We start from the raw sequence: 23387 nt of genomic DNA on the forward strand, positions 1-23387 counted from the left end.
GGTCCTTTGAGCTACAGTTATTTGTGATTGAACTAACCAGCCCTATATTATGTGGGATTGTGTATCACCCACCTAAATACAATAAGGATTTTATTCACGAGTTTTCAGAGTTTTTAATCAGAATTTTCTCCTATTTATGATAAACTTTGAATTTGTGGAGATTTTAACATTCATGTTTGTTGCTCTTCTGATAACTTGCCGCTGATTTTAAAAGAACTTTCACTTCTTTCTCCGGTCACGTCTTCATTATTTTTGAAGTTGAAGCACCACTAATGTCCTGTAAACCTTGCAACGTGTCATCAACGCTACATCTTCACCTCTTCAACAGTTGGAGAATTTGCTGCTGCCTTCTCAGACTTTCAGAATATGGACATTCATAGTGTGGAGTCTCCTTCATGCCCTGAGTGCATTCTTTCTTCCACGCCACTTGTTCTGGGATTTTGGACTCAATAGCTCCTTTCTGACAAATATCAGCCAAACCAAGATCTTATCCCTGGTTTAATGACACTGTCCATGCCCTCAGGCAGCAATGCCGACAAGCTGAAAGACACTAGAAGTACAAACTACAGGTTTTCCAGGAAATACTGAAAGACTGCCTCACTGACTTTCAACAGGCGATGAGAGATGCAAAATGTCAGTATCTGTCTAATGTGATCCAGAGCAACAGTCATCTCCCCATAACTCTTTTTAACACAATTAATTTAGTTGTTAACCCATGCACGTGTTCTGGCTGAAGCCTCAGTTCGTACTTGTGAAGACTTTCTTCATTTCTCCACTGAAAAAGTTGACAGAATAAGAAAACTTGCCAGCAACAATAGTGCTGACCAAGCTGTTGTTCTAGTTCCTCCTGCTGTGTTTGAGCGATTTGAACTTTTCTTTTTCTTCCCCCTCTAAAATGGTGCAGCAACTGAAACCTACAAACTGCCCTTTTGATATTGTCCCGACTAAATTATTTAGAGGTTTTTAATCTTCTGGGGCCCTTTTTAGTGCGTTTTATGAATTCTTGCCTCACCACTGGATCTGTACCGGTTGCTTTTAAACACGATGTGGTTCATCCACTACTTCAAAAAAAAAAAAAAAAACACAGCTTGATCCCTCTATTTTATCGCATTTTAGACCTGTTTCTCACTTGCCCTTTCTGTCCAAGGTTTTAGAAAAAGTTGTTTTTAATACAGTTACAATTGTTCTTAGAAAATAATATTGTCTTTGAAAAATTTCAATCAGGCTTCAGAACCAGTCACTGCACTGAATCTGTTCTTTTAAAAGTTCATAATGACATTGCACTGTCAGTAGACACTAAGCACCCCATGGTTTTAGTGCTGTTGGATCTGACTGCTGCCTGTGATACAGTTGACCACTCAGTCCTCCTGTCCTGTTTAAAAAAACATGTTGGACTCGATGCCACTGTTCTGAAGTGGCTCACATCATATCTTTCTGATTGATGTTTTTCTGTAATGGTGGGTGACCTGTCCTCTTAGAGTGCTTCGCTTGCTTGTGGTGTTCTGCAAAGCTCAATCCTTGGCCCCATTCTCTTCTCTCTGTACATGTTGCCACTCGGATCAAATCATTGCAAACCACAATACAGATTCAATTGAATATAGGTTGAAGAGGATTTGCAAATCATTGTATTGTTTTTATTCACATTTTACACAACGTCCCAACTTCATTGGATGTGGGGTTGTATAATATGCCTGAATGCATTTTTTATGTGAGTGAGTTCTGACACTGATCTGACACCATAATCTGGTCTGCTTGCGGTTTCTTCTTCAAATCATCAGAGAGAGTTTTTCCTTACCACTGTCACCTGTGTGCTTGGTCTACAGGTTAGTAAGGTTAGACCTTAATGTGTGAATTGATTGATTGAATAAACTTTATTGTCCCCAAGAGGCAATTTGTCTTGGGCAAAGTACTACAGAGTTGCATTAAAAGACATTGACAAAGACAAAGACAAATAACACAAACACAAACATTAAAAAAACAACAAAAAAACAGTTTTTGGGCGAGTAAAGTGCTAATGTGCTTTGTGTTTAAGAGTTTGATAGAGGCTGGTACAAAGGAGAGTTTCAGCCTGTTGTTCCTGCACTGAGGCACTCTCAGTCTCCTCCCTGATGGCAGCAGCACATATTCAGGGAACAGCAGGTGATCTGGGTCGGTGGAGATGATCTTGGCCTGCCTCATCACTGCTTCTTCATAAATGTGTTGAATTGTGGGATATTGTTTGAGTCCAATAATTTTCATTGCTGTCTTGTGAATGTTTGCTAACTTGTTTTTTGATTGAGCTGTTATATTCCCAAACCAGGCTATGAGCCCGTACCTGAGCAGACTCTCCACCATGGCTCAGTAAAAAACAAGTAAAATGCTTGTGCTCACCCCATACAGCCTCAGCCTTCAAAGCCTCTGCTGCAGGCGGGAGCACAGAAAGTCCACATGAGGCTTCCAACAGAGGGCGCTGTCCACCTGGATCCCCAGGTACTTGTAGGTAGACACCTGCTGGATGGTGGTGTTCTTTATTGTGACAAGGTCATGCTGGCAGATGTTTCTTGGATCCAGCACCATTTCCTGAGTCTTCTTGGTGTTTAGTAGCAGACAGTTCCTCTCACACCACTGAGTGAACTGCTGTATTTCACTGTGGTATGAGGAGATGTCAGTGTTCTTATGCAGAAGGCTCACTATGGCCGTGTCATCTGCATATTTCAAAATGTAATTGTTTTCATGTGTATTTTTGCAATCATTAGTATAAAGTGCAAAAAGTACAGGCGATGCCACAGAGCCCTGTGGAACACCAGTGTTGCAGCTTCTGACCTCTGACAATGTACCATTCACCTTTACTCGCTGGGTTCTGTTATTTAAAAATGAGTAAAACCATTTGATTAAAAATGCACTGACACCCATGTTAAAAAGCTTCTCTAAAAGTAGATAGATCTGCACTGTATTAAAAGCTGAGCTAAAATCAACAAATAAAATATGGGCATAGGCCTTTGTGTTCTCAAGGTGCTTGGAGACAAAGTGAACCGTGCTTAGAACTGCATCTTCAGTGCTCCTGTTCTTTCTATAGGCAAACTGAAAAGTGTCCAGTTGTGGTGCCACCTCCTTCTCCAGCAGAGTGACAACATACCTCTCAAAGCATTTCATAACATTAGATGTTATCATGATGACAAGCAGGATTAATTACAAAATTGGGATTTCTTTATTGGTTTGATTTTATGGCAGCATACAGAGTTCTCAGCAGGTTTCAGGGTACCTATAGGTCACAGTGTCTTTGAAGCAGTGGCATAGATAACTTGAAAGGTGGTAGATTTGTGTTGTTCATTTTCCATTCTGACATCAGTGAAGCCAGAGTCTGTCAGAGCTGCCATGTAGGCTTCTGGGCGCCAGTTCTCCCCTGGCATCACTCCCTTTGATGCTAAAACAGACACGTGTGACAGCCTGATTGTGGTCACCATCAGACCTCCTGAAATGATCAAAAGAGGAACAAAGGAATGAGCGACCTGTGATGAAAAGAAACATTACTAACAATTAATAAATGGAGATATGGCATGATCTAGATTTATTACATTTCATTTTGCAGATGTATGACCAAAAACAGCAAGTTCTCAACTACAAGTAAGTGCTACCAGACAGATAGGTGCCAGCATGGTTACTTGCAAACACATTACTGTCTCTGCATTGTAATGGGTTACATGCTTCTGCATTACGTCTGAATTGCTTTCAACAAAATAACTGCAGAAGTAGGACTCTGCATTCTAAAAAGCTAAAATGTAGTTTACTGCAGCTTATTATACATCCAGGGGAGGGCGATGTGGTGTAGCAGAAGGACTGTTAGCCCTTCAGGCTACTAACAACAATATAATTAATATAATTGGCACAGGGAAGACTCAAGATGCAATGCAAGTAACAATCACAACTAGAATGCCAAAGGACCAAAGTCTGGTAAAATTCTGACAGAGATGGTGTGAATATTTAAAGTCTAGGCCAATTCATATTAAACACAATACAGCTAGAGATCACTATAATGTAACCTATAGCCTAACGACATGTTAAGATACACAATCTTCTTTTATTTCCATTCTTTTATTCTCTTTCAGTTCAAGACGTTCATGGCACAAAGCTGGCCTGCTGGCATGATTGACATAACTTATGCTTTGTCAAGAATTATAAAGTGCACTTAGAGGATTAGCCCTCAGCCTTAAGAGATATACTGTAGCTCAGTCATTTAAGCCCAATTTTACAAAAAAACAAACAAACAAACAAGCAAAAAACTTCAATCAACCAATTTATTTCAAATCATAGAATAAAATAAAACAAAAATAGAGAATAAATAAAATAAAGCAACATATATACACATACACACACACACACATATATATATATATATATATATATATATATATATATATATATATATATATATATATATATACACACACACACATACATACATACATACATACAGTGAGGAAAATAAGTATTTGATTTGAACACCCTGCGATTTTGCAAGTTCTCCCACTTAGAAATCATGGAGGGGTCTGAAATTTTCATCTTAGGTGCATGACTACTGTGAGAGACAATCTAAAAAAAATCCGGGAATCACAATGTATGATTTTTTAATAATTTATTTGTATGTTACTGCTGCAAATAAGTATTTGAACACCTGTGAAAATCAATGTTAATATTTGGTACAGTAGGCTTTGTTTGCAATTACAGAGGTCAAACGTTTCCTGTAATTTTTCAACAGGTTTGCACACACTGCTCCAGGTTTGGCCCACTCCTCCATACAGATCTTCTCCATATCTTTCAGGTTTGGGGTTTCAGCTCCGTCCAAAGATTTTCTATTATATTGAGTTCAGGTCTGGAGACTGGCCAGGCCATCCAGGACCTTGAAATGCTTCTTACGGAGCCCCTCCTTAATTGCCCTGGCTGTGTGTTTGGGGTCATTGTCATGCTGGAAGACCCAGCCATGACCCATCTTCAATGCTCTTACTGAGGGAAGGAGGTTGTTTGCCAAAATCTCGCAATACATGACCCCATCCATCCTCCCTTCAATACGGTGCAGTCATCCTGTCCCCTTTGCAGAAGAGCACCCCCAGAGTATGATGTTTCCACCCCCATGCTTCACAGTTGGGATGGTTTTCTTGGGGTTGTTCTCATCCTCTAAACATGGTGGTAAGTGGAGTTGATTCCAAAAAGCTCTATTCTGGTCTCATCTGACCACATGACCTTCTCCCATTACTCCTCTGGATCATCCAGATGGTCACAGGTGAACTTCAAAACGGGCCTAGACATGTGCTGGCTTGAGCAGGGGGACCTTGCTGCCCTGCAGGATTTTAAATAATCTTTGTGACTGTGGTCCCAGCTCTCTTCAGGTCACTGACCAGGCCCTAGTTCTGAGCTTTCTCAGAATCATCCTTACCCCACAAAGTGAGATCTTGCATGGAATTCCAGACCGAGGGAGATTGACAGTCATCTTGTGTTTCTTCCACTTTCTAATAAATAATCGTAACAGTTGTTGTCTTCTACCAAGCTACTTGCCTGTTGTCCTGTAGTCCATCCCAGCCTTGTGCAGGTCTACAGTTTTGTCCCTGGTGTCCTTAGACAGCTCTTTGGTCTTGGCTAAGGTGGACAGGTTGGAGTGTGATTGATTGAGTGTGTGAACAGGTGTCTTTTATACAGGTAACAAGTTCAAACTGGTGCAATTAATACAGGTAAAGAGTGCAGAATAAGAGGGCTTGTTAAAAAAATTAACAGGTCTGTGTGAGCCAGAATTCTTCCTGGTTGATAGGTGTTCAAATACTTATTTGCAGCAGTAACATACAAATAAATTATTAAAAAAAAATCATACATTGTGATTTCTGGATTTTTTTTTTTTTAGATTATGTCTCTCACAGTGGACATGCACCTAAGATGAAAATTTCAGACCCCTCCATGATTTCTAAGTGGGAGAACTTGCAAAATCACAGGGTGTTCAAATACTTATTTTCCTCACTGAGGCAATGCAGGCTCACAATGTAGGACGTATGAGTAAAAAGGATGGTCTTTAATACAGACAGGGGTTCAGTATACAGGAAGGCAGTCCACGGAGCAAAAGTACCAAACAGAACTGACACAGAGGACGTGGTCAAAAACAAGCAAGGTCAGTATACGAGCAAACTGGGTTTTCAGAGCTGAGGCTAAAGACAAGATTCGGTAAACAGAGCAGAGTCAAAACACGGCTTGGCATAAACAGGACTGACAGAGTGCTGATAAGTGATCAAAATCAACAAACGAGCAACGAGGGAGTGAACAGACGCAGTTTAAATAGGGAAGGCGGTGACAGGAAAACAAGACGCATGTGAGGACAAAAGGGTGGCGTGGCTGACAGATGAGGAACAGGTGCAAGAGAGTGAAGGAAGAAAAAACACAATGCAGACAGAACCAAGAGAACTAAGTGACTGGAAAATTAATGGTGGAAAATGTGACGTGCTTAAGACAATAATTAAAGTGAGCATAACAAAAAGAGGGAAAAACTAGCAAATAATGTGGTTAATCTATAAAGTGGGGAACTAGGAGATCAATAATAATAAATGAAACTGGAACAGAACTGACACTGAATAAAGTATAAAAATAAATGCAATGACCGATAAGATGACAATACAAAATAACTAATAAGCAGAGAATGCAATAAATCACAAATGGAACATAATCAGATACAAAACACTGAAGATAAATAATAAGCAAGACCTGTGACTAAAGCATAATGCAAAGAATGTGAAAAGCTAAACTAAGACTGAACACAAAATTGTTACAGAAAGTAAAACTCACGACTACCAGAACACAACTAGAATAATAAGACAGAGAAGATAAATAAGAAGCAAGACTAGAGAATGCAATGAACCAAAAATGCAATACATGAGTGAACCATGAATACAATAAAGAACCAAAACCAGGGACACAGAATAATTCGTGGACACGAATAATCAGAACCAAACAAGAATCAAATTAGTCAAGTGGCAAAAATAAAAATAACAAAGTCAAGACGGGTAAACGGAAGGAAAAGGGGACGAATAAGACAGGAACCCAAACAGGACTAAAGCATGACACATTTTTTGCTCTTTAATAGTCTGGTTTTGAAGTTATACCCATCCTTTGTCATCAATTCACCAAAGGATAGTACTGACAAATTAACAAACATTCCACTCGCATTTAATCTTTTTGGAACTGATGCACACTGTTGATGATTTAAAAGAGACGGATTGAATATTTAAAGTGAAGCAGTGTGCTACTCTATTTTTTAAAAACACAGTAGCAGCAAACAGGCTTCTCGCTGCATTTAGCAGGCGAAAGTGAGAAGGCGCACACATTTTTTTGAATCAAGTTTGACTAATGAAAAACATTTTTATTGGTCTGATTCATATTGGATTCAATCAGAGTTTTGATCTATTTGTCAACAGGGTGTACAGATGATTTCTAAATGCGACTTTTGAGGAAATCAATGCGGAAAAGCCGCACTCCATAGCAAGGCTATTTTCAGGTTAAAAGTGTGTTAGAATGCGTGTTACTGAAATATGTAAAAGTATATGATTGAAAATTTATTAGTAATGCCTTACATTACTGCATTACAGCAAAAAGTAATACATTATTGTAATTGTGTAATTTATTTTCCCAACACTGTGCCTAATAGAAATGGTCTTGACATGTAGTCCATCTTACTGTAAATCTTGTACTGCATACCTGGTTTCATCACCCGGTGTAGCTCTGTGGTTCCCTTCTTGAGGTCAGGCCAGAAGTAGTAGCAGTTACAGTGAAAAACTTTATCCACTGTGTTGTCTGCTATGGGCATTGCTGTTACACCGCAGTGATACAGGGTTACTTTCCCACTGGCAATAAGGTCCTTCATAAGCTCACTTGCCATCTTAAAGAAGAGAACATCATATTGACTAAAGTATTTACCAACGTGTTTGCTCCATCTACATTCCCAGTCATAGGATTTCCATTTTGTTAATGCCCCCAATGTGCCCAACTGTACCCAACAAACATTCTGACATTTTAACATTTTGTTGACCAAACTCTGCTTGTTACATGTCACTGCTGTCAGTATATACAGTGTCACGACAGGTCAAACCAAACTACATGTTGAGGATTTGAACTTGTTTCTTCATCTGACAGTGGGATGTGACAGATTTAAAAATACACATAAGCAACGCTTTTGTACTTTCTAAGAGCCTTTTCGTCACAAGCACACCACTTCAAGCCTGATACCATCACCTCCCTCAATGGAGAAAAATACTGTAGTTGCATGATGATGTCAGGAGTAGGCAAAGCCTGTGCAACATTTTATTAAATATTTTCATCCACGATTGCCTTTTTCATTTTGCAATGTATACCCCTAATTAATAGTTTTAAAGACACATTATATAAATGCAAGCTTAAACGTTATCTGTGGAACCTTTTCTAGTTGCCGGTATCCTCAACACTGAGACACCTATGAGGTGCGTCATGCTCAGGAAAACAAGCCACATGGCTGTCATCGGAGACATTCTCTCAAAATGCAAGCAGGATGCCTCATTTGAGTCTGTCTAAGACACAAAATCATCCCAGCAGTACAAAACAAGGATCCTCTTGAGAGACCCAGTGCAAAAGACATCTCATCATCATTTTAGGTCAGTGTTTTGAGCTCAGGTCTCAGAACCATACAGTAAGCATGCAAGCACCAGGACCCTAAAGATCTGCACCTTTGTCCTCCTGCAACAATGTCAGCATTGCTAAACACTTCTCTTCAGCATTCTTAAGACTACATATGTTTGACCTCAAAGTTCGTGCTCAAAGAGATATGAATGTTACAAGATAAGTTACTTTTCAACTGAAATTCTGGCTCTTAGACTTGATCCAGGATAACCACAAACCCACTCAGCTTATCAAGTGCTGTAATCAGGGCATCCATTTAAATCAGCATTGTCCAGAAGGTCTAGGTCAGTGAACCATTCCTCATCAACAATGGCACCCAAGTTGCTGGACTCCACAAGCTTACACATCACCCATTCCATGCAGGTATTAAATAGACAGCAGTAAGAACACATCCCTGACAAACACCAGAATACACTGGGACGATTTCAGAGACTCTGCTTGAACTCTACACAGCCTACACAGTGGTCATATACAGTGAGGCAAATAAGTATTGATTTTGCAAGTTTTCCCCACCTGTAATGAGGGCTGTAATGTTTATTGTAGGTACACTTCAACTGTGAGAGACAGAAAGAAAAATCAAAAAATCACATTGTATGATTTTTAAATAATGAATTTGCATTTTATTGCATGAAATAAGTATTTGATACAATAGAAAAACAGACCTTAATATTTAGTATAGAAACCTTTGTTTGCAACTACAGAGGTCAGACGTTTCCTGTAGTTCTCGACCAAGTTTGCACTAGAGGATGACATTTTTTGGGAATTCCCGTGGGTCACGTGATTCCCGCGGGATTCCCGCGGGATGGGAGTCAAAATTTTATCAATCCCATGATTGGGATGGGACGGGAATGCCAAAAATAGATGATGATTTTCATCTATTTAAAACAACCAAAATTACACCTGTCCATTGTTACAGTCGTTTTTCAGTTAAACAGTCAAAAGAACTACATATCCAACAGTGCTTTGACTTCCGCTCCGCGCCAGCAACTCCCGGAACTTAAATACAGAGCACCCGCAAGACCAAATTCTTTCTGCGAAAACCAAGCTAACATATCACACAGCCACACACAGACGAGATCATGGAGAAAGGAAAAAAAGAAAACGTACAACGGAAAGTTACAAACAAAGACAGTGCTGTAAGACTCGTAGACCTAAGGGGTAGGTCAGCTGTACTGCAAAAATTTTATTGTGTCGAAGTTGACGGAAATGAAACCGTGTATGCAGCGTGCAGAACCTGCCTGATCTGTGTTAAGTACTCCACGGAGTCGGGAACAAGTGGGCTTCAAAGACACACCTGTAATATAAAGGAATGCACCCAGCCCAAAATGGTTTCATTTCTTAAACGAAAATTGCCTGCTGGCGCGAAGGTCCGAATCACTGAAAAAATAGCTCATATGTCCAGCCAAGACCTGCGCCCCTTTGCCATCGTGGAGGGGCAAGGGTTTCTGTCGGTGGCTCAGGAGTTACTTGACATTGGATCTACACATGGAGGTGCCATCTTAGCAGACCTCCTGCCCTCAGCGAGGACTGTCTCCAGGCACATAGACGCTGAATACGAAAAAGTGAAGGCCATCATTCTGGAGGAGCTCAAAAAGGTACGTAGGCTTGAACAGTATATCCCTTTAATGTCTGCAGTGAAGTCAGTGCTTTCAAGTTTCAATCTCATTGTGAATTCACCATGCTGCCATCTTTGCAGTTGTTCTGTGTGTGGGTGTGTGTGGCTGTCCCGTACTGTGTTAATCTACCTCTAATGCACTGCTAACTTGGTCAGTGAATACTTGAACCCTGCACCTATTTATTATTTATCTTAATCTTCACAAATCATTACTTGATTGTATATTTTTATATTTTTGTTGTGGATTTTTATAGTTTTATATATTTTAAATATTGATATACAGTAGCTATATCGTTTAACTTACCTTTACTCTTGTGGGCATCTGTGGGTTGTTTCCAAATGACATCTCACTGTACTTGTATAGTGACAAATAAAGTACTACTACTAATGTGAATAGTGTAAATTGTACATGTGAATAGTGACAATAAAATACAGTTTATATTCTATATTTAGAGCAGAGACCATGCGATTACCACAGATCTGTGGTTAGAAGAGAGAACCAACACAAATTACATAACGGTCAATGTGCACTACATCCACAATTGGGAGATGTCAAACCGCATCCTAGCCACGAAGGAAGTGATAGGAGTGAAGTCTGGGGACCACATCCGAGCCATCATTGAAGAAATCCTTATGGTATATCTTGCTATTATATTGTGTTCATATATATGCTCAGCAAAGCATGCTGTATGTGTAACATTGTATTGTCATCTTTGGTATATTTTATTTGCTATATTAAGTGCTATTAAGCTTTAAACAATGTGGTTTGAAAGTGAAATTAGTATTCTATTCTAGTATTAAATTATGATTATTATGTTTTAATAACGTTGTCAGGGCTATCAGTTGCTAAACTTGTGTGTGTTTGTCTTTCTTTCCCCTCATCCCTCCTTTCTTTGACCCATCATAGGAATTTGGCATCCAGAGCGCAAACAACATGTTCGTCACAGACAATGGGTCCGATGTGGTTGCAGCTTTTAAGGATTATGTCCGGTTGTCCTGTGCCGGCCATAATTTAAATTTGGTCCTCAAATATGCGTTCGACCAGCTGGAAGAGGACCACAAAGTCACCAAGCAGATGAAGGAGTGCAAGATCCTTGTGTAGTACTTCAAAAAAGCAGGGTAAGATCAGATGATATCCTGTCATGCTTGGCTTGCCTCTTATGGTTCTTTTAAAGATAGGTAAAGTGTAATTAATAATATAAATAATAATACATAATATTCAAAAAATGAATTCTTGCAATTTAGGTTTTTTTCACAACTGTATATTGTTTTGTTGAATCATTATTTCAGATGGTGGTATTTGCAATAACTGTAGCCTTATGTTTCTTGTGGACTGTCTTCAAATGTTCTTCAGATTACAGAAGGAGCTGGATCAGACGTTGAAGCAGGCAATCGAGACCAGGTGGAACTCGCGACTTCTGATGCTACAGTCCATTAATGCTGCTTTGAAGTCTGGGAAGCTACACAACATCCTCCTCCAACGCAGAGAGCTCCGCTTCCTCCACAACATTGATTCTGACCTTCTGGAGGACCTCATCCAATTCCTTACTCCATCTGATGAGGCCACCAGGCACCTCTCCAAGGATGACTCGCCTACCCTTCACCTTGTCCTGCCAACCAAGACAACACTGCTGAGGGGGCTAATGATCCAGGATGAGGACAGCCCAATTGTGAAAGAGGTAATATTTAAATTAGTACAGTGCTGGTTTTTACTGTAGTTGGAGGTAATTCAAGTCACAGGTAGCCTAGTCCTACCTAATAACAGGGCTTAACCCAGCCTGGCTATCCCCAGCCTAAATCACTAATTTCAGGCATTGTTTCCAGGTTGCTGAGCAGATCGGAAACAGAATGAGTGCTCATTATAACCAGGAAAGCATCTTAAAAATCACAAACTGCAACATACCTGTCTGCTTGAGAATGTGTATGCCCTGATAATGTTTATGTTGCAAATATTAACACCATTGTATTTATCCACTCCACCCCCATAGCTGAAAGGAAAGTTAGCCCAGGCAGTGGATTTGAAATTCAAAATCCACCTGTACCACAAGGTAGCCACAGCGCTCTCTCCTTCCCTGAGGAGTTTCCTGAGAAAGACTCTCAACGCTCAGGAGTATGAGGAGGTCATCAACACCCTTGCAGAACTCATGACAACACCACTGAGTGCAGAGACCACAGAGGTTCACAACTTCTTCGCAAGTTGTGTAGAAGAGGAGGAGAGGGAGGACTGTGCCAAAGGGGAATTGGCTTCGGGCCGAGATTTGGTGCTGCAGTACATGCTGCAGAACATCAGCACCCGCGGTCAGTCTCTTCTTGCTGTCTGGCAGGAGATGTTAGGTGGGCTAGTGCCAGTTGCCAAGAAGCTGCTGGCAATCCCAGCAACCAGTACTCCCTCTAAACGTTCATTCAGTGTCGCTGGGAGACTGACTGAGGAGAGGCGTACCTCCCTTGACCCAGAAAATGTTAATTTGCTTTTATTTCTTCACAGCAACATTTAAAACACACACACACACAGTGATGCTTGGAGAGACTTTTGGACCGATATTCCATTGCCACTGAGCAAGCCTCCACTTCACCTGTCCACACACACACACACACACACACACACACACACACACACACACACACACACACACACACACACACACACACACACACACACACACACACACACACACACACACACACACACACACACACACACACACACACACACACACACACACACACACAGAGTGATGCTTGGAGAGACTTTTGGACTGATATTCCATTGCCACTGAGCAAGCCTCCACTTCACCTGTCCACTCATACACACACACACACACACACACACACACACACACACACACACACACACACACACACACACACACACACACACACACACACACACACACACACACAGAGTGATGCTTGGAGAGACTTCTGGACTGATATTCCATTGCCATTGAGCAAGCCTCCACTTCAAACACTGAAAGTGTTTTTTTGTGTGTGTGATTACAAGAGGTGTGGTTTTTCTGTGTGAATACAAATACTGTTCGTTGTTAAATACTTATATATGAAAAAATGACAACATGAACTTGACTTGACTTCTTCAGTAGAATAATGTTAAAACTTAAAACTCCTTAAACCGTTAAAACTCTTGGTTGGTATTTCATACATTTCTAATTTGGGTAATTGTCTCTGTCTGGTTGACTCAACTCCTTAATTGCCAATGTGGTGTAGCAAACATTTGAGACTGTATTTTGTTCAGTAATATAATGGCATTAAGTAACTTTTTTCACATGCACACATAGTAAACCAGATGCCTATTGTTCACCTTTTGTGGTGATTGTACAATCTGATATTTTGAGGGGCAACCAGTGTCATTTACTAAAAGGTTGCATGAAACAAAACATAAAACTACGTGGCCACAAGCTATTCTTTCATCAGCTGGCAGAGGAAATGGTGGGTAGAGGATTTTGAATTTCGCGATGTGGTGTGCTTTCAGTTCAAAATGTTGGATAGGATGCAAGTTGTTGGGAAACCATGACGAAAGTTGGCTAACTTGTTACAGTAGGCCTTACTGTAGTTTCTCTTCTCTGTGTGTAACATGGCTATTCAGGGCAAAGAAACAGCTGAAATGCAAATAGATCCCTTGCCAATCACAAGGGGGGGAAAAACAAGACAAACGGGAGTGGGATGGGAGTGGGACTGAGTTTGAGTGGGAGCGGGATGGGATTGGGAGTCATCTTTACAGGAGTGGGACGGGATGGGATTTTTTTTTTTTTTACTCCGGTCCAGGATTGGGACGGGATTTTTTTTCTGGGAGCGGGATGGGATGGGAGTGAAAATCCACTCCCGTGTCATGCTCTAGTTGCACACACTGCAGCAGGGATTTTGGTCCAGTCCTCCATACAGATCTTATCCAGATCTTTTGGGTTTTGGGCTGTTGTTGGACAACACTTAGTTTCAGCTCCCTCCAAAGATTTTCTATTGAGTTCAGGTCTGCAGACTGGCTAGGCCACTCAGGGACCTTGAAATGATTCTTACGGAGCCACTCCTTAGGTGCCTTGACTGTGTGTTTTGGGTCACTGTCAAGCAGAAAGACCCAGCCATGACTCATCTTCAATGCTCTTACTGAGGGAAGGAGGCCGTTTGCCAAAATCTTACAATACATGACCCCATTCATCCTCCCTTCAATACGGTGCAGTCGTCCTGTCCCCTGTGCAGAAAAGCATCCCCAAAAATGATGTTTCCACCCTGTGCTTCATGGTTGGGATGGTGTTCTTTGGGTTGTTCTCATCCTCCAAACACGGCGGGTGGAGTTGATACCAAAAAGCTCTATTTTGGTCTCATCTGACCACATGACCTTCTCCCATGCCTCCTCTGGATCACCCAGATAGTCACTGGCAAACTTCAAATGGCCTGGACACGTGCTGGCGTGAGCAGGGGGGCATTATGTGCCCTGCAGGATAAACCATGATGGCGTAGTATGTTACAAATCTAATCTTTGTGACTGTGGTCCCAGCTGTCTTCAGGTCATTGACCAGGTCCTCCCTTGTAGTTCTGGGCTTTCTCAGAATCATCCTTACACCATGAGGCGAGGTCTTGCATGGAGCCCCAGACCGTTAACGATTGACATTCATCTTGTGTTTCTTCCATTTTCTAATAATTACGCCAACAGTTGTTGCCTTCTCACCAAGCTGCTTGCCTGTTGTCCTGTAGCCTATCCCAGCCTTGTGCAGGTCTACAATTTGTCCTTGGTGTCCTTAGACAGCTCTTTGGTCTTGGCCATGGTGGATAGGTTGGAGTGTGATTGTGTGGACAGGTGTCTTTTATACAGGTAACGAGTTCAAACAGGTGCAATTAATACAGGTAATGAATTCAGAATAGGAGGGCTTCTTATAGAAAAACTAACAGGTCTGAGAGCCAGAATTCGTGCTCATTGGTAGGTGATCAAATACTTATTTCATGCAATGAAATGTAAATGAATTATTTAAAAGTCATACAATATGACTTTATGATTTTTGGTGGGGTGTAGGTGGGAAATCGACAGTGGATCAAATACTAATTTGCTTCACTATATTTAGAGTTGGAAATACAAGAGATTGGATAGTCTTTGATGGGTTTTCAACATACCTTGGCAGTCATTTCTAAACAAGAAGTGAGGGTGAAAGTCTGTTGTAAAAGACTTGTTTGCACAAACTTCCTGGGGTTGTTAAACTTTCCCTTCATTTTTTTAGTGTGAGAGAGTCTATAAACTTCATTGAACATTTCATGTCTCACCTGGTGCATGTACAGAGAATAATCCACCCCAATGAGGTGACCTGTGGGCCCTGTGAGCAGCTTGGCTGCTGACTGCAGACCCACACCAGGGCCGTGGCCCACTTCCAACACCGTATCCCCTGGCAGGATCCTGCAGAGCCGCACAGCATTCTCCTCAAGGACACTGTTGCGAAATTTGAGAAGTTTTGTGATAAACCACCCTGCAACTGTTCGTGTTGGGTGACCCAACTGCTTCCCAATTGCTTCAAACCACATCACTGTGGAAACAGAAGACAAAAGAAGAAAGTGTATACAATTTGGTGGGTGAGTGAGTGATTGAGTAAATGCGTTAGTCTAACCCAGCCAACCTATTAAGATAATAACTGAAAAACATGTTTGAGTTGTAATTCACAAAATCAAAAGAAGGTGTCTTTTGTACTGCCAAATCTAACCACCACTTCTGGAAGAGAAGGGTGCTACGTGCTTCCCTCACCTATGTCATGTTCACACATGTCATAAAGTCAGAAATTACGAACTCCCAACTTGGACAAAATAATCCGCATGTGGTTGAGTTGGATTTTTTTACTCGGAAACTTGGGCAGAAATTCATTGCTCTGATTTATCCAACTTGACATCACAAGAACTAAAGAACTACAATTATGGCATCCTCAGTCATGACTGTCGAGACAATGTTACAAATGCTATTTAATTACTTTTAACAAATCATTTATTTTTAAATGTGATGTGTTTTCATCTTTTATGTATTAGTGAAGCTGCCAGTGTTATATTTTTACAAAGGACAAATGCAGTAATTAGTACTGTTACTTATTTGAGAGGCTGTAAGTATAAATACACTCACCTCAGACATTTTCCATGTTGGCAACAGTAATTTTCAATTCAGTTCATTGTACGAGGTCTGTTAGAAAAGAATCCGACCTTTTTATTTTTTGCAAAACCTATATGGATTTGAATCATGTGTGCTTGCATCAGCCAAGCTTGAACCTTCGTGCGCATGCGTGAGTTTTTTCACGCCTGTTGGTTGCATCATTCGCCTGTGAGCAGGCCTTGTGGGAGGAGTGGTCCAGCCTCCTCGGCGGATTTTCATTGTCAGGAAATTGGCTGAGCGAATGCCGCTTTACTGCATCAAAATTTTTTCAGAAACTGTGAGAGACAGCCAGGTGGAAACCATTTGGAAAATTCAGATGGCTTTCGGTGAAGATCTTATGGGGATCACACAGATTAAGGAGCATTACAACCGGATTAAAGACCTCCGTGTTGGAAGTCTCACAGGACATGTTGTGGCATGCCCAGCTGTTACACAATTTCTCGGATACTCACTCGAGTGAAAAGCCACTGAAAGCCGCCTGAATCTTCCGAATAGTTTCCAACACGGAGGTGTTTGTTGTGCGCCATGAGCGGCTCCGTCCCGACGCGCGAATTCCTCCGCACGTCTTTCATTACAAAATCTCCTGTAACAGTGAATGTGCCGCAAAAGTGCTGATGTCCACATTTTCTGCGATTTCTCTGGTAGTCACACGACATGCCAGATCAACACAGCCTTCACTATGGAAATTATCTGGTCGTTTCAGCCTGTCGATGGCCGCTCGGAGCAGGAGCGCTCTCCGCCAGTGTGGGCTGTCTTTAATCCGGTTGTAATGGTCCTTAATCTGTGTGAAGCCGACAGAATCTTCACCGAAAGCCATCTGAATTTTCCGAATGGTTTCCACCTGGCTGTCTGTCACAGTTTCTGAAAAAAATTTCATGGAGCAAAGCGGCAGTTGCTCAGCCATTTCCCTGACAATGAAAATCCGACAAGGGGGCTGGACCAGTGCTCACTCAATGCCTGCCCACAGGCGAATGACGCAACCGACAGGCGTGAAAAAACTCACGCATGCGCACGAAGGTTCAAGCTTGGCTGATGCAAGCGCACATGATTCAAATCCATATAGTTTTGAAAAAAATAAAAAGGTCCGTTACTTTTTGGACAGACCTCATATATATATATATATATATATATATATATATATATATATATATATATATATATATATATATATATATATTAATCTGGAACAAACAGGACAAACAGTGTTGTAAAGGACAATATGCAGGACATTAAAGAACAAACTTAACTTTCCCCCAGAACGACATGAACAGGAAGCTATCGCAGCTCACAGCAATAGATGGGTTTCCGCTCCGGTGCATTTCCCATGACCTTTTGCACGAGCCATCATGTTGTGTGTCAATCAAATTTTACAGGTCACTGATTCAGTTTGTTAACAAAAGAGATACCGGCACATATTGTCCCAAGTGACAATATACTGATAATCCAGCCACATATTGTTGCTGGTCATCAGAGCAAGAAGTAAAACTTTTTTTGCTCTGTCTCTCACACACACATACAGTGAGGAAAATAAGTATTTGAACACCCTGCGATTTTGCAAGTTCTCCCACTTAGAAATCATGGAGGGATCTGAAATTTTCATCTTAGGTGCATGTCCACTGAGACATAATCAAAAAAAAAAAAAAAAAAAAATCCGGAAATCACAATGTAGGATTTTTTAATAATTTATCTGTATGTTACTGCTGCAAATAAGTATTTGATCACCTGTGAAAATCAATGTTAATATTTGGTACAGTATATATGTAGGTCTGGAGACTGGCTAGGCCACTCCAGAACCTTGATATGCTTCTTATGGAGCCACTCCTTGGTTATCCTGGCTGTGTGCTTTGGGTCATTGTCATGTTGGAAGACCCATCCACGACCCATCTTCAATGCTCTAACTGAGGGAAGGGGGTTGTTCCCCAAAATCTCGAAATACATGGCCCCAGTCATCCTCTCCTTAATACAGTGCGGTCGTCCTGTCCCATGTGCAGAAAAACACCCCCAAAGCATGATGCTTCCACCCCCATGCTTCACAGTAGGGACTGTGTTTTTGGGATGGTACTCAGCATTCTTCTTCCTCCAAACACGGCAAGTAGAATTAAGACCAAAAGTTCTATTTGGTCTCATCTGACCACATAACGTTCTCCCATGACTCCTCTGGATCATCCAAATGGTCATGGGCAAACTTAAGATGGGCCTGGACGTGTGCTGATTTAAGCATGATTTTAAACCATGATGTCTTAGTGTATTACCCACAGTAACCTTGGAAACAGGGGTGCCAGCTCTCTTCAGGTCATTGACCAGCTCCTCCCATGCAGTTCTGGGCTGATTCCTCAGCTTTCTTAGGATCATTGATACGCCACGAGGTGGGATCTTGCATGGAGCCCCAGTCCGAGGTAGATTGACAGTCATGTTTAGCTTCTTCCATTTTCTAATAATTGCTCCAACAGTTAATCTTTTTTCACCAAGCTGCTTGGCAATTGCCCCGTAGCCCTTTCCAGCCTTGTGGAGGTCTTCAATTTTGTCTCTGGTGTCTTTGGACAGCTCTTTGGTCTTAGCCAGGTTAGTAGTTGGAGTCTTACTGATTGTGTGGGGTGGACAGGTGTCGTTATGCAGCTAACAACCTCAAATAGGTGCTTCTAATTTGGAATAATAAGTGGAGTGGAGGTGGACTTTTTAGAGGCGGACTAACAGGTCTTTGAGGGCCAGAATTTTTGCTGACTGGCAAGTGTTGAAATACTTATTTGCAGCAGTAACATGCAAATAAATTATTAAAAAAAATCATACATTGTGATTTCCAGATTTTTTTTTTTTGATTATGTCTCTCACAGTGGAGATGCACCTAAGATGAAAATTTCAGACCCTTCCATGATTTCTAAGTGGGAGAACTTGCAAAATCGCAGGGTGTTCAAATACTTTTTTTTCCCCTCACTGTACATACACACATGCACTCACTCTCATTACGTCCACCAAGAACGTAATAAAATCATCGGCATTTATTTAATATGCTGCTTAAATTCAGCGGGTGGTGTCATCTGAGCTGAGGTCATAGCCCAAAGGTGTTTTTTTGGCGACCATCGCGTGTCGACTGTACCTGCGACACGGGCAGACGGCACATGGAGGTCTAAAAAGTAGGCTTCTCATGGATGTACACTGGGTTCTGTTCTGGCATTTTATCACGGTAAGCGCTTGAAAATTGTCACATTTATTTTCTTGCAAGCCTTCTCGACAGTGCCAGGACTTTTTGCGACCAGTGCGCACAGGACCGAGGAAGATGGTTTGATCCGTCCTGTACTAACTGGTGATGCGTAATGCAGTGATGCTTTTGCGCAGGCTGCAGAACACCACATCGTTTCAGCATGACTTTTAGCACTCAGATGTTGGTGAATTATTCAAATGCTCGGGTGATATTGGCTCAGTAATAATAAAAATGCCAGTGCTGCTTCTGCTTCTACTGCTATGTGGATCAGTGCAACAACTGTGGGTGCAGCGTAAATCCCAGCGTGTTGTTCTGCCGGCAGCAGCCAGAATCTTCTTTGTCTGCATGTACACAACAATTGTAGGTTTTCATATCCTCTTACGTGTACGCACTCACACCGTATACCAAATAGTAGACAAGATCTGGGAAGGTAATGGCTGGGAGTGCTTCCTCATCCGAGTGCCGTTCTTCTTTTCTAATCGTGTACGGGTCGTTATTGGTAATTTCAGCAATTTTGTGTAAATACCTCGCTTTGCAAATTGGATTCAATGTGTCACGATATATTGGTTTTTCCTTCTTGCTATTTTTATCCGGCTTTGACATCAACATTATCATGGCGATGTCACTGATCTATTATATTGAGACCAGTGACAAAGAAAGTTGACTCGCAACATGGCGGACTGCGGAATTGTGGGAAATCCGTGATGTCATTGGATATCTATCTGTAGAAGGGATCACTGTTGCTATTTACTTCCGCCTTTCCCACACGTGCACACAGATGGTAGGCAGAAAACGCCAGACTCCAAGCAGATGCACTGAGAAAATGCACGGGAAGATGGCTTCAGATTACGTGTCAACTCTTGATTTTAAGGTGCAGCTCCATCCAGAGATGGGAGTTGTATTTGTGTTGGCAACCCTCCTGTCCTGTGCACTAACAGCATTTCTTGTATATTTGTCCGTGAATTGTTCTGTGAATTGTTCTGTAATTTATGCCTGTAGCATGGCCCAAGCAGAGGGTCACCCCTTTGAGTCTGGTCTGCTTGAGGTTTCTTCCTCAGAGGGAGTTTTTCCTTACCACTGTTGCTCTGGGGGTTAGTAAGGTTCAACCTTACCTGTGTGAAGCACCTTGAGGCAACTCTGTTGTGATTTGGCACTATATAAATGAAAATAAATTGAAAATTGAGATTGAAATTGATCCTGAAGATTGAAAGCGATATTGTGAGGAATTAAATCATGGAGACGACGACCATGAAGGATTTCAAGTTTTTGGAGGCGTACAATTATTTTATCAGTCGTCACGTGAGGGATCGCTGTTATCAACCTGCTGCTGCAGATGTTGATGTCTGTCTGAGCTTTTTCTGCTGTCTGGTTCCGTCTCTGTGGGCTGAGTGCAGCAACAGGACGTGCTTTGAAGTTGAGGATCTTTTTAAAAGCGGTCCAAAAAAGACACTCCCGCAGAGTCCGGCCGGTGTGCGCATCGTGCATCAGGCTGCAGTTCACCTATGTTACAGTCCTTAAATGAAGTTCTGCGTGTGTGCAAGGTTGAAAAAATGATGCAGAAAAACAACGAGCCAAAGGTTCTCTGTGACCAAAAAAAAAAAACACCACAAGGCGGCCGCTTTAATTATATACACCCGCACACTGATTATATACACCTGTGTGGATCACATGACTCCCCCCCCACAAAAAAAGATCCACAAACAGAAAATCAGCCCGTGTATTTGTATTCATACATTTATACATTTTAACAACCTGAAAGCCACCAGACCAGCGAGAACCGAACCCTGGGTTCCTGGACAGTCAATTCTTGTATTTCTTCTCACTGGTTTTATTTCTTCCGAGACTTACAGTCATTTTGACACCACTGAGTCCAACTTTACACTTTGTGTTCATCTGTTTGTCTGCAAAATCGCTCTTTTGCGCATGTTAAACTGTGCTTGATTTCAAAATGAACCGAAATCAGATGGTTGTTAGTTTGCAGCCCTCATAATAATTTCAGTCACAGTTTACTGCCTAAATGTGGAGCTGCACAGAGAAAACCAAAGAAAAAAATACAGACGGAGACGTTTGTTTTTAATAATGGGATGAGTCTGAACACAGGGTGAGCTCATGTGATTCCATCTACCACCTGTACTGGACACAATTCTGAACCAAACCACATCCAATTTTTGAGGCTCAATGCTGCAAAGTGAAAATCTTTCAGACTGTCATCCATCTGGACGCGATGTGCTTTTTATGCACAGCGCTGATCTGTCAGCGTGTGATGGATCACCGAGTGCACGTTTTGAACGGTGACATCTTCAAATATTACGCACTAGAGGTGGGCGGATCGATCCTAATATTGATAATATCGATACCAATGCTGGTATTGATACTGAACGATCCTTGTGTAAAAAGATCGATACTCAAGCTTTTTTCTCTCCCTCACGCACTGACTGCTGCGCATGCAGATTCATCAAAGTCTACTCTCTGTCTGTAAGAGCAGCACTGCGCTGTCACACAACACGGAGCAGCGCACCCTTGTATTGTGGTTTGTCAGCCCTCTACCTCAGGAGATTTTGTTTTAAGTTGTGTTGAGTGATATTTTTTAAACAAAACTGTTGATTGTGATAATAAAGTATTTTGTTGTCACGTACAATGTTTGGTGAAATTCTATCCTAGGTCTTTTGGATCCTTTGGATCTATGAAGCTTAAATATGAAAAAGTATCGGTATCAGTATTGATATCGGCGATACTGGGCCTGTATTTACCTGGTATCGGATCAATACCAAAATTCCCGGTATCGCCCACCTCTATTACGCAGTCAGTGGCTGCATAAGAGCTTTCTGCCTACCGATGTGTGCCCCGCCCAAAGCGTGACGTCATCGCCAGTCGTCCTAATAACGGAGAAAAAAAAAAATAACGGAGAAACCTGAGCTACAACAACGTCTATAAACCCAGATCATATATTTACTAGAGTTTTACGTTGCGATGTGACTCAATGTTACTGAGATGTCGCAGAGCGGCGAACTCTGAAGTTTTGCGAGATACGAAGTTCTGACACTTTGTTTACACACTCCACGAACCTGCTTTTTTTTTTTTTTTTTTTTACCCACTACACACTGTTCAGTTCAGTAACTACTGCCAGACAAGCTCCCCATTCTGTTCCGACCAAACAGTGTAGGTTAAGTCTTCTTAAATACCTGTCTCTCCGTCGAGCAGACGACGTTTGTTGTGACGGCGGCGGTGTCGGTGCGCTGTTCGACAGGAAAGAACAGTGAAGCCGTGGGCAGCCATCTTACCACTCCCTTTGTATGCTTATTTGGCAATGAAAGTGCGTGTGCATAAAATCCATAAAACAACCATTGCCGAGGACCGCACAATAAAGCATAAAACTTACTTCCATTGTGGTCCTCTGGATAAAATAAATAAACAACAACAAAAAAAGGTTAATAGAATAGATCTAAAATACATAAAATTGTTTCAGTCACTGACTCAAATTTGTGCAAGTGTCAAGGTGCCTTTAGTTTTCTGTGTTGAGTTGACAAACTCCTTATGTGTTCTTGTGGTTATTGATTTGCACATTGGATGTTAAGAGATGCTCATCTTGGTTATAACGAATGGTGATTTGAATTACTGACTTTCGATCAGTTTGAATCAGTCAGGCCATTCTTCATTACTGCCATTAGTAAGGGCGTGGTCACACGGCACACGGCGTTAGCTGAACGAAGAAAAAAGTCACAAAGCCACAAATCGTCAAGAAAAAGTAGACGAATGAGCCGGCACTTCTCCGATCACTGAAA

General features: G+C 41.5%; 1 protein-coding gene across 1 annotated transcript; it reads right to left on the reverse strand.

Moving 5' to 3' along the window:
* Positions 1–3164: 3164 nt before the first annotated feature.
* Positions 3165–22893, reverse strand: LOC117512438 (uncharacterized methyltransferase YdaC-like). The gene is made up of 4 exons (XM_034172512.1): positions 22788–22893; positions 15542–15798; positions 7708–7888; positions 3165–3451 (listed from the first exon to the last, which is right to left on the reverse strand). Exons 1-4 carry the CDS (start codon positions 22879–22881, stop codon positions 3249–3251), a joined length of 735 nt encoding a protein of 244 aa, XP_034028403.1. The 5' UTR covers positions 22882–22893; the 3' UTR covers positions 3165–3248.
* Between the last annotated feature and the right edge of the window lie 494 nt (positions 22894–23387).

This window comes from Thalassophryne amazonica, chromosome 6 (assembly GCF_902500255.1).
Source record: "Thalassophryne amazonica chromosome 6, fThaAma1.1, whole genome shotgun sequence".
Lineage (NCBI taxonomy): Eukaryota > Metazoa > Chordata > Actinopteri > Batrachoidiformes > Batrachoididae > Thalassophryne > Thalassophryne amazonica.